The sequence below is a fragment of the Podarcis muralis genome, chromosome 10, assembly GCF_964188315.1.
Source record: "Podarcis muralis chromosome 10, rPodMur119.hap1.1, whole genome shotgun sequence".
In the NCBI taxonomy this organism is placed as follows: Eukaryota; Metazoa; Chordata; class Lepidosauria; order Squamata; family Lacertidae; genus Podarcis; species Podarcis muralis.
The window spans coordinates 42565131-42577270 of NC_135664.1; the positions used below are offsets into that span (position 1 = coordinate 42565131).

The following is a 12140-nucleotide window of genomic DNA, read 5'->3' on the forward strand; positions in this document are numbered from 1 at the left end:
CTGCCCACCTAGCAGTTCGAAAGCACCCCTAAGTGCAAGTAGATAAATAGGTACCGCTTTATAGCGGGAAGGTAAACGGCGTTTCCGTGTGCTGCGCTGGTGCTGGCTTGCCAGCTGCAGCTTCATCACGCTGGCCACATGACCCGGAAGTGTCTCCAGACAGCGCTGGCCCCCGGCCTCTTAACCGAGATGGGCGCACAACCCTAGAGTCGAACACGACTGGCCCGTATGGGGTATGGGCAGGGGTACCTTTACCTTTACCTTTACCTTTAATGAAGGAAGAAACATTGCTTTAAAGAAGTAGCTTTTTTATAACACAATCTCATTCATTATACTCCTTTTAAAAAATATACTTGTGGGTTTGCATCTCTATTTCCTTTCAATCTGTAAGCAATGTGAACTCACAACAGTCTGTTGTCTGATCCCATTTTTAAAAGGTATTAAATCTGTCAAGTGGGAATATTTTAAAATCCAGAACAGGACACAAGGAAGCTGTGCAACACTGCCAGTTTACTTCTGATGGGAAAACACTCATTTCAAGCTCTGATGACTCAACTATACAGGTGCGGAACATTTTAAACTATTGCTTGAGAATATGTATTTCTGAAGAAGCTAGGTGCAGTCCAGCAAAGTTTATGTTTTGTTTAAAACTTGATGTTTATTTATTTTTGGGGTACTTTGTGAGGGTAAGATGAAAATGCTTCTTAGAGATCAAATAATTCATTTGGAGGGGGGGGTTTAAAGACCTTGTGGGAGGAGTAGTATTGTCTTGTAAAGAAAAGTTGAGGGGTTTTTTGTTTTACTAAAGAAATCAGTCTTGTTTTCACCATAAAAGCAAGCCAGAGTTGAACTCAAATTCGCATACTCTATCTATTCTAATTTCTGCTTTATTAGGTGTGGAATTGGCAAACAGAGGAATTTATTCTCCTGAAAGGTCACAAGGAACCTGTCAAGAATTTTCACCTTCTAAAACACTCAGGGCTTCTTTCATGGTCATTTGATGGGACAGTTAAGGTAAATAAAAAAACCTAAGCATTGACAACTTAGATTGGTGCCTGTAGCTAAACCTTAATATCATGTGAACATCATATTTGTTGTGTTTTCAAAGTTAGATAACACTATTTATGAGTCTTGTTTTGACTGCAAAATACTCAGTGGTTAAAGTACGTACTTTTTTTAAAAGCATCTGCTGCTAAGTATTTTGAAAGACAAAAACACCAAACACCTGTGTACTGTTTATAAGCCCTTCTACCTGCACTATTGTTCACTGGCACATTTTAATATTACAGCTCTGGAACACAGTTACAGGAGAACTTGAGAGAGATATCATTTGCCATGAAGACACCATTCTTTCTTGTGTAATTTCACCCAATACCACTATGTTTTCCACTACCTCTGCTGACAAGACTGCCAAGGTCAGTACAGGTTTACAAATGAATGCTAAAACATAAAGCACCATCTACTCTGAGTTTAGCACTTTTTTATCCTAATTCAGTAGAAGAGTTACATAAATGCTAGATGGTATTTTGCTGATAATCAGAAAGATCTTAAAAGTTGCCAACTCTTAACTTAATCATGACCTATGAGCTTAGTCCTGGCCCCTCTTCTAAATACAATGAGATCCAATGGACATAATCCTATCCACTCCATGTATTTGGTGAAGTCAGGTCTGGGGGAACTGATTCAAATCACTTCCTGTCACTGATCCTTTGATTCCATAGTTATTTATACCCTAACCCATTCCATTCTAAGTGGCTCAGAGAAGATTTTCCACTTTCAGTCTTGCTACTTCTCTTTTTTTGGTTACCTTTACCACGTAAATTATTCACGTGTTCCAGATTACCAGGTAAATGGGAGAAACATCAAGTAGGAGTAAATCTTGGACTGATAAAACCTGTCCTCCAAGCGTAAGGCCAAAATGTCTCCTTGCAACTATCTTTTTAGGAGCTTGGCCAAAGCAGTATTGGGCTTTTGTAATTTAAATTGTCATCATTATTCTGAAACAAGTAGTTTCTAACAATGGCAAGGGAAATATGAAGTACAAACAATTGCAAATTGCAAATACACGCCAGCTTTCTCTTCTTTTAACTTCAGTTGAATACAGTTAGCCAGGTATGGCATATTACAGGGGCTTACTACAATTCTGTTTCTCCCATTTCAGAAATAAATCATCTAAATTAAAGATTTAGATGCAGCTCCCTGGACAGTTCTCTTGTGCAGGGCAGTGTAGGAAAGCTACTTTCCAAGAAATATTTACAAGTTTACCTAGGAGATCCTCAGTCAAAAGATCAGTAATATGGAGAGCCTCACTGGAGCAGAGAAAAGGTCCTTCTAGTCTTGTAAGCTGCTTCACTCAGTGGCAGACCATATGCCTCCTCGCCCAGAGGCAGGGCTGAAGGCAATAGTCCTCTCCTGCTGTTGCTCCCCAGTAGTTGAGATTCAATAGCATACTGCCTCGGAATTTCTGTGTAGCCTCCATGGCAATCATAGCCTTTGTAGATCTGACTTCTGTGCATTCGTCTTCTTTTAAAACCATCTCATGTTTTTAAACAAGCTCATGGCCATCTCCACATCTTCTTGCATTGAGTTCCATTAATTATGTGATGCATGAAGAAGTACTTTCCTTTGTCTGTCCTGAATCTGCTTCCAATAATTTTACTGGTTGATGAGGGAGAGAAAAGGTTTTGTCCACTTTCTTAGCGCCAGGCATACTTAGAAACCCCTGTGTTCTCCCTTAGCTGTCTTGCTTAATCTAAAACGAAACAAAAACCTAAAACCCGTCAACTTTCATTTGTAGGGTGCACCACCTAACTTCTCATTTTGGTTGTCCCTTTATATACCTTCTGCACTTTGCTCTGTCCTAAACCATCTGTGTAGAAAAGTTTAGCTTGCTTTCTATTGTGGGAGTACCTTAACCAATTTTCATATCTGAGTCATCGAAGTCCAAATATCTTTTACAGGTAGGAAGCTCAAAATGAACCTAAAAATACTGGGATATAATTTAACAACATGTTTCATGTTTTAAATCTTTAGGTATGGAGTTTTGAAAGTTCATCGGTTCTTCATAAGCTGAATGGTCACGACGGCTGTGTGAGGTGCTGTGCCTTCTCCCTTGACAATGAATTGTTGGCCACAGGAGATGACAATGGGGAAATACGGGTACTCCATTTTGTTGTTAATTGGTTTATTTAAAAATTTACCATAAAAAGTTATGGCAGCAGTTATCCACTAGTTAAGTGGACACATGAGTTACTCACAAATTAGGTGGTGGCTCTTTGGTACTGTAATACCTGGTTTGGATGACCACGTACAGGTTTTATGCAACAAGAATATTAACAGAGGTGGAGAAGGATGTCAGGTGCAGTTATGATAACAAAAAGATGATTAGAAATGGAAAAGCTGCATTAAATCCAAAGGAAAGTAGGATTAAAGGGTATTGGGGAAAGGAAGGCAATTTTTCATTATAGATCATAAACATATTTACATATAAATGTGGGACTTACTTTCCTCCTCTGTTTTGTTGTTAATATGTGTTGCATCTTGATAATTGCATACATTTTTATGTCTTTCTGCATTGATTAATCTTTCCCTTCTGTCCCATGCAGCCATTCATTTCTAACATGTGATTTGTCTCTCCAAACCTAATGAGAGCACATAGAGAATGCAGTATGGAGTGGTCCCTTTGAACGCTCATTGTGCCACTGGGGCTTCAGTGTTGCCCCAAACTTGTAGATGATTAGGGCTGACAGTGCAAAGAAATGTATGCATCGAGCCTTGGTTGTAAGCACAGTATGTGACACTCTACAATTAGTCATTACTTCTTAGATGGTGTGGAAGAAAAGGTGGTAGCCTTTATTTACAATTTTCATACTTTTCATGCACAAGTGAATTGTGAGAGACTTCTTAAACAGTTCTTTAAATCTATACTTTTATGAAGGCTAGCACATGAGGTAATGAGTTTAAATGGCAGAAAAGTACATATAGCATGGCACAGAAATGTTTGTTAAGTTGAGGATGTTTCAGAGAACAGGGTTGACAGATATGTCAGAAACATCTGTGGCAGGGGTGGGGAATCTCTGGCCTGTGGCCGGTCTTGGCCTGCCATGGGATCCCGTTTGACCCTTGAGGCCATTTCCCTCAAACTGTGCTCATAAGCAGATATGGTTTAATCCTGCATTAGCTATGCAATTCTTTTCCCAGCCAAAAACAAGATTGCACAGCAAAGGCAGCAGGATTTTTTAATTATTAGTTTTCATATTATAAAACCATCAGCTAAATTGGGATGAAAGCTCTGTGCCAAAGCACCCTTTGAAGCAGCTCATGGAGACAGCACCTGAGGATCAAACAGGAGCATGGGGGCTTCCTTAAAGCCATTTGTAAGCCTCTCGCCGCCGCCTCCAATTTCAGAGGCTTAAAAGGGAAGCACTGGGAGACTTGCAAAAGATTTTGTGACTTCCATCTCCCCCTTTTAAGGCTCCAAGATTAGGGACTTAAAGGGCTTTTTGTGGGTTTTCCCATACTCCCCTTTTAAGCTTCTGAGACTGGCAGATTTAAAAAGGGGGCACAAGTGATTTTGACATGTGATGTTATATGATTGACAGGAGGGTAAAGTCATCCACCTGTCAAAGTCGACCCCATGGAGTTAAAAATGTTTCCTGCCTTGACCTCTGGTGTGGGATAGGTTTCCTTGTGGTTTGTAGAAATTTTCTTTGCCAGGGTCATTTTATCTAGTTGAGATTCCTGCATTGCAGGGGATTGGACTAGATAATTATACTATTTTATGATTTTAAGGGACTATGAACATAACTACAGTTACACTGCAACCTTATCCTGTTTTTGTCTGTTTTTGTACTGCTTGTGTCTCAGGTTTGGAATGTATTGAGAGGAGAACTGCTTCACCTCTATTCCCAGGCTTCAAAAAGTGAGGGAGAATCAGCCTACGGAGGCTGGGTAACAGACCTTCACTTTTCCCCTGATACTCAGATACTTGTTTCTTCTGGGGGATGCATTCAGGTAAGTTCAACAAGAATGGGTACAAAAGGAGAATTATTTTGCAATTTATTAACAAATGTGAAAATGTTAAATAACTCTAAATACATAGTAAATTGTCAGGATTTCATTAGTGTTTTGTTGCAAATAGAAAATATATCCCAAAGGTTTAAAGATGTTAAAATGTTGTATCAGTCAGTTGTCCTCAACCATTGTTTTCTGAAACTGACATCTGAGAAATTAATAGTGTGCACTTAATGTGTTGATCTATAGTGTGACTCCCAAGTTATTGGTATCATATCTGTAACATGCTACATTCAGATTTATTGCTTCCTAATTGAAAACTTGTTTTCTCTTCCTCCTAGTGGTGGAATGTAGCTACTGGGCAACTCCTACAAACATTCTATACAAATGGAACAAACCTTAAATCATTACACGTTTCTCCAGATTTCAAAGTATGTGTGACTGTTGATAATCTTGGCATTCTTTACGTGCTACAGATTATGAAATAAATCTGTTTAAAACTGATTGTAACTGCAGTGTTTTGAGCCGGAAGCATATTCCCAAAAAACTTTCTTTAAACTGTGAAGTCATTTTTACTCTGGCATAAATTACCTGTATGGTAAATTTGTAAACGTTCCTAATTCAGCATACATTTTATATGTTGTGTTTTGATCAGCAGGATGATATGCATTTTATATGTGGCTTTTCCCATGGTTAGTTACATCCAGATTAAGCTTTAGCCAAACTTTAGTCCCCCTGAAATCAATGGGACTAATTATTGGGGACTAAAGTTGCCCTGACCCAATATGTATACTAAGTAGTATACTAATGGTAATTGGAAGGTGAATTACCAGCCCTATGATAACTGAAATATTTTCACTGATCTAGTGGCAAATGTTTCTAAGCCATAAGTACATTTTCATAAAATACCATAAACTTCTGTTTTACTAATGCAATTTTGTCTTGAGACAAAAGTAGGGGTGTGGATGTTCTTAAAAAAACCACTTTAATATTTAAAAAGAATTTTAAGAGCCATGATACACAATGTGACTAAAAACTCCAGTAGGAGAAAATTAAACTCCAAATGGTACTATTATGTTTTTGGAGTAGCAGATTCATGCTTCTCAAACATAACCTTGGTTTGCACATAAATCTAGGCCAAACCATGGCCAATTGAATTTACAAGTGTTTGAGTATTCGCAGGAAAAATTGTGACTCTGCTGCTGCCATGGTCCACACAGGTAAGCCAAACCATGGTTTGACTTGGCATTACATCAAAATGTGAGTATAGTTGTCTGGATGAGACAACCCATGAACACTGGCTCAGACATAACACTTAAGTCAAACAGTGGCTTAGTTCTGCGTAGTGCTGCAACAAAGCAGCTGTAATTTGCTCCGTGAGTATTACATACTTTCACACTTGAGCCATTGTTTGTGCAAACTTGGGCCAGTGTGGTAAAGGCGCAGAACTCTGTCTCCATATGCCCTAAGAATAAAGCAGGTGCAATTTTCTGAAGGTAAACTTTCCCTGAAGTTATTGGAAGCTGGCTTATCTGTTTGTTTTTGGATAAAACCAAAATGTCTGTGTTAGATCTACTAAAGTAGATAGTATTATTTCAAATGAAGTTTTCTGATTGCAAAATCATAATGTAGCTTTATTTTTTATTTTAAGATAGCATATCTCAGATCTTTCTCTACTGCATTTCTTCACTCTTGTGTCAGCAGATATTTAATTGAAAAGGACAACATAAAATAATTCATGTTGAATATAATCTTTAACCGAAATATATTGTCCCCCTTCGGGTCAAATTCTAGTCATACTTGGGACTCCTCCCGTCATCATCTTAATGGAATGGGAGCCAGTCCTATGATGTCAGGACTCCAGACCGAAAGGGAGGAGTCTGCAATGTGGCTCTTTCCCATGTTGGTGTCACCGACTGTGAGTACACACCACAAATCTAGGATTTTCACCATTAACGTCTAAGGAGTTTATGAGCAGGTTAGGAATAGAAATTATTTCCAATGCATAAGCAATCTCTAATAATTTTAGCAACCAATTAGTTACACTTGTTTCAAAGTTTTTGCCATCTCCATTTCAGTACTTCTTGTGTTTATGTTTCAGGTTAAATTTAATTATTGCCTTTCTGCAGTTGCCAAACTGTATTTTTTTTAAAAAATAAAATGTTGTGTTTTAATTAGCAGTACCCTCATGCTGTATCTGGAAATGTGATCCTTTGGGCTAGCTTCAGTGAATTGTGACCCTATTCTCACCTGTGCATCCCTTGCTAGGAAGTCTTCCCATTAAGAAAAGAACACAATTCAAAGGGATGTAAAGGAAACCCTTACTCTTTGACACAGTGTTCCACTGAATGGCTGTGCAGGAGCTGGAGAGGAGAATTATTTGTGTTATGGGGGCTCATTAAGATTCAATGAAGGATGTTGAAGAAACAAGGATTTAGTTGGGTTTTTAAAAAGGTTTCATTTAGATTTTAGTAGCTTGTGGACAATATTTTAAGGTAACATTCATCAAATGAGATTGTCTAAATTTTCCGCTGGCGTTATCTATTGGAACTTAAGATAAAGCTAGATAATTAAAATGAGGCTCATTGGTCTATTACATTAGGAGAAAGGAATTGTTTCCGGTTTATCTGGCATTACAAGAGATAATCGGAGTACTAATAGCAGCTCAACTTTTGCTTTTAGCTATACTGTACTGTGTTGGTGTTAATTGGAATATATATGTGCATCAAGGGAAATTGCTGAATTTGCTGACTGCTGATTTTTTTAATGTTTCTAAAACTTTGCATTAGCAAAGTTGCTGGGTTTTAATTAAACAAGTTTGTGCATTTGAAAGCAATAAATATTTTAATATATTGCAGCATGTGGTGTATTTTTTCTATCTTAGTCCATACATTTTCTTCCTTTTCTCCAAAATTCAAAGTCTTCTCCATATGAGAATTTTCTTTTCTCATATAGAATACAAAGGGTGCATAGAAGTAAGCCCCATTAGAACTTAGCAAGACTTACTTCCAAGTAAAGAGTCATAGATTGTGTTGGAAGAATAATACAAGCATCTAGATCTTGTCTTTTGTGGAAAGATGATGTTTTCTCTGTGCCAAAGCTCAGTAGCTTTGCAAGTGGATTCAGCTGTAGGAAGATTATTTGTGAAACTCTGTAAATCAGTATAAAATGTTCACTTCATTTGTATGTTGTAATCACCTCTATTCATCCCTGGTTTTTGTATTCCTAGTGTGCCCTTACATACAAACTGGTAAACTTTTACTTGTGCTTGCAATTCAAACCAGTATCCAATCTGGTTTGCAGTCCTGGTCTGCTGTGCAAGTTCAAACCAGAGTTTGCCAGTTTGGATGCAAAGGTGATCTAGGATAATACAAACCAAAGAAAGGCAGAATTGCAGGTGAAGGAGTGTTTTTCATGATTCATCTGTAGAGGACAAAACCATGACTCACAGTTGGCTCAGTTCAAAGTGTCATTGTGTCTCACTGTATTAAAAATGGTAAGTTATGTCCTTGTGAGCATAAGGGAAGTTGTCTGGTGGAGAAATTTGTTGCTTTGAAAGCTTGATCTTCTAATTATATCTGAATTCCCTTTCTCTGTTGCTTAGTGACAAGCTCAGCCTCCAGTGTGGGCAAAGTAGTGAAACAGTGTTATGGCATCTAGTGGCTGCTTTCTGATATCATCATGGGACAGCACAAACCCCTCTGCTGTGCTACTGTGAATGGCTTGCTTGGGCTGGGCAGGGGCATTGTTTAACAGTTTCTTCCTCACAGCCTCTTTGGTATTTGTGTCTCCATAATTAAAAGGCCACCATGGCAAGGTAGTCCGGGTAAGTAACTATAGTTTCATCTCTTTTCTCATAAAATCAGGGTGGGGTATTGCAGATAAATAAAGTACACATAGTTAAACTATGGAACTCACACCCACAGGAAGCAGTGATGGCCACCAGTTGAGATGACTGAAGGAGGATTTGACAAATCTATGGAGGAGAAGGCTTTCAGTGGCTTTTTTTCCCAAATGGCATATCCAACTCTAGTAAAGAGTATGCAGTGTGGAAATTGTATACATAGAGCCACGGCAGTAAAAAATACTTTGGCAATGCCACCTGCCATGTAATGAATGGGTTTTGACTATACGTGATTTTGACTTTATCCCTAGAACATAAGCCCCTGTGTAAGTTTCAGTTAAAAAGTAAAAAGGGAGGGAGAGAGACTGGATATACAGTGGTACCTCAGGTTACATACGCTTCAGGTTACATACACCTCAGGTTACAGACTCTGCTGATCCAGAAATAGTTAAGGTTAAGAACGTTGCTTCAGGATGAGAACAGAAATCATGCTCCAGCGGCGCGGCAGCAGCAGGAGGTCCCATTAGCTAAAGCGGTGCTTCAGGTTAAGAACAGTTTCAGATTAAGAACAGACCTCCGGAACAAATTAAGTACTTAACCTGAGGTACCACTGTAATAGCTACAATTATCAGATGGCACACCTAGGATTTCAGGATTAAAAAACAATGACTGCTCCTCATTCTGAGTTTAGCTTGTAACCCAGAATTGTACCCAACCTTAAATGAAAAACACAGTTCCCAGGTAGGCTGAGAGCAGAAGTAAAGAGAAATACAGCAGTTCTTAATTTAGAAAACTCAGATTATTTTTAGATGGTGTTCCCAGCTTTGCTAAATGAAAAACTACCATGCGTGTTCAGGTAAGTCTCAATTATTTTTAATTTCCATTATAGTAGAGCCCTTGAGATTTTGAAAAGCATTGTGATTTGGATGTGCTATACACAGACATAACACTTCTTTGGGTTTTCTGTTCGTTAGGATATCAAATATCTTAAATTTAAAACTCTTCGATATGAGCTGGAGTGTTTTCTCTTTCATTCATTAAGCAAAACTGTTTCTGTAGCATTGCACATTTTAGGCATGTCATGCTTGCAAACTGGCCACTAGAAGCAATGCTGTTTTCAAACCTTTGACATAACAATGTAAATATTACTGAGTGTTGCAGTACCTTAAATTGCTGTTGGGAAGTGGCTGCTGTCAAACTGATTGGATTGTGGAAATCAAAAAGAATGTGATTGTTGATGGGGGAATTAACTTCTTCACAACCTGATGTGGAGACTGTCATTTGTCTTGGGAATTTATTGATTGGCAAGTAATGATATACAATAGCTATGCCTTAAATGAGCTTAACTGGTTTTTTGTGTGCTTTTCTTTTTCTATGAGAACTGCCTCAAAGAGGGTTTCTCAAACTGTGGGCCAGGGATAGCCAGTGGGCCTCAAAAGTGCAGCCACCCCAGTGCCTCCTTCCTCGCTCACCATGCCCCCAACTGCCCCAGCATCAGCTCCCTGCAAGCTCAGTGCATAGGCATATGTGAGGATGTGAGTTATGAAAGTGAGGCTATAGCATGCAAGGCTGGAGGAGAGAAAACTGACAGCAGGCAGATGGGCAAACCAACTGGGGGAGGGAGAGGGGCAAAAAAGGGGTGGGGAGCAGAGGGAAGAGAAAAAGAAGCAGCAGCCAGAGTTGCTGTGGTGCCTCCACATCTCCCCAGCACCACACATGCTCAAACTCTTACCCCTTACTTCAGTCCTCCTTCCAAGTCAGGAAGTCTCTCCTGCCCCAAATCTGAGATGGTAGCTGGTGTCTCCACCTCAGAACTATCTGAGGTGTGTGCTTCTGCCCATGTAGGGCTAAAGAAACAAAGGTGGAAGTATGTGAATGTGACTGAGAATTGGAGACTTTGGGGGTAGGGCAAGGAAATAAATCCTCTCTTCTCTGAGGGGAAAGCACCAAAGGGTGCACTGAAGGAATATAAAAAGAGATAATCGGTTCTTGTTTTTTGGCCAAAATTTGTTTTAATCGAGGAAAGGAAGCCATTATAAGAGGAAGAAGTGAATGTAACAGCAGCCTGGGGGATGGATGAGAGAATTTATGATATGCTTTTCAGTTTATTTTAGAAATGAAAGGAAGTGAATAAAAAGTACTCTGAGATGTATGTGGCCCTATAGCAGGGAGACGAATATAAAAGGGATTTTCTTTGTAGAAAGTATCCCTAACTGCCAGCTGATTATGTTCACTTGGCCTTCATTTGCCATCACTTTGTGACAGATTCTAAGCTCTGCACTGCCATTTTGTATCTGGTGGATAGCCAATAATTTTTAGCCCTTTCAAGTGAATGCTTGTTGTAGGGTTTGAAGCCCTCAGATCTAACTAAAACAGGCTTCCTCAAACTCGGCCCTTCAGATGTTTTAAGACTACAATTCCCATCATCCCTTACCACTGGTCCTGCTAGCTAGGGATCATGGGAGTTGTATGCCAAAAACATCTGGAAGGCCGAGTTTGAGGAAGCCTGAACTAAAAGCTCAATATATAATGCCTTTCCTCTGCCAGAATGTGGGGTGAGTTCATTGCAAACTTTCTAAATTGAGATTAATTTTTTGAAGAAAAAATACACCATTGACTGCTACTCTTGGGAACAAAAGCACTTTTGGGGGCATAAGCCGTATTATGGGTGAATTAAATGCATCTGTTTCAGGTCCTCTTGTGCCAGCTTCACCAATTATTCCTCTTTTTAAAAAGCATTTCTTTTATTTGTTCCCAAAAGATACCTGAATGAAGAAATGAACAAATCCAAATTTCAAATTTTCACCCATTTCTTGTACAATTTCTTGTGTGTAAATATGTGTAAATAAGCTTTATGGTTTCAAGGAAGGAGGAGCGAAGTATTATATTTTGTGATATTTTCAGCTCTGGTGCCTCATTTGTGTCACTGGACTCAGAAAATGCTTTTTGCCTTCCTTCATGACTTTTGCTTTTGTTTCCCTAAGTCAACTATAGCAGCAAGGGCAAAGAGAGAGAGTTTTTGGCAGCTACCATTTGGATCACAAGCTTTTTCTCTTGGAAACTTGGTTCTCGTCCCCCCACCATTGCTACCATTTCTTTTAGAGGACTCTGCTGCCACGAACCTGAAGACCATGTTGAGGTAGTGTTTGGTTTTCTTACTTTCAATATTTTCAGAGTAAACTTTGAAGGTGGGGTTTGAAGGGGCTGTTTGAAGAATGAGACCCAAGTATCTTACAGGTAGCATGAGAGGTACTCCCAGTAGAGAGATATGGCAGAGTATTAG

The 12140-nt window shown here is 39.1% G+C and overlaps 1 protein-coding gene across 6 annotated transcripts in view; it reads left to right on the top strand.

Moving 5' to 3' along the window:
- Window positions 1-7870, top strand: part of APAF1 (apoptotic peptidase activating factor 1) — a 41391-nt gene extending 33521 nt beyond the window's left edge. For all 6 annotated transcript variants that reach the window (XM_077934857.1, XM_028746595.2, XM_077934858.1 and 3 more), the window contains 6 exons: window positions 438-563; window positions 895-1014; window positions 1290-1415; window positions 3034-3159; window positions 4867-5013; window positions 5355-7870. In XM_077934857.1, coding sequence (XP_077790983.1) covers window positions 438-563; window positions 895-1014; window positions 1290-1415; window positions 3034-3159; window positions 4867-5013; window positions 5355-5501 — 792 coding nt within the window. In that variant the 3' untranslated portion in view covers window positions 5502-7870. The remainder of the gene's footprint in view (window positions 1-437; window positions 564-894; window positions 1015-1289; window positions 1416-3033; window positions 3160-4866; window positions 5014-5354) is intronic.
- Window positions 7871-12140: the final 4270 nt, after the last annotated feature.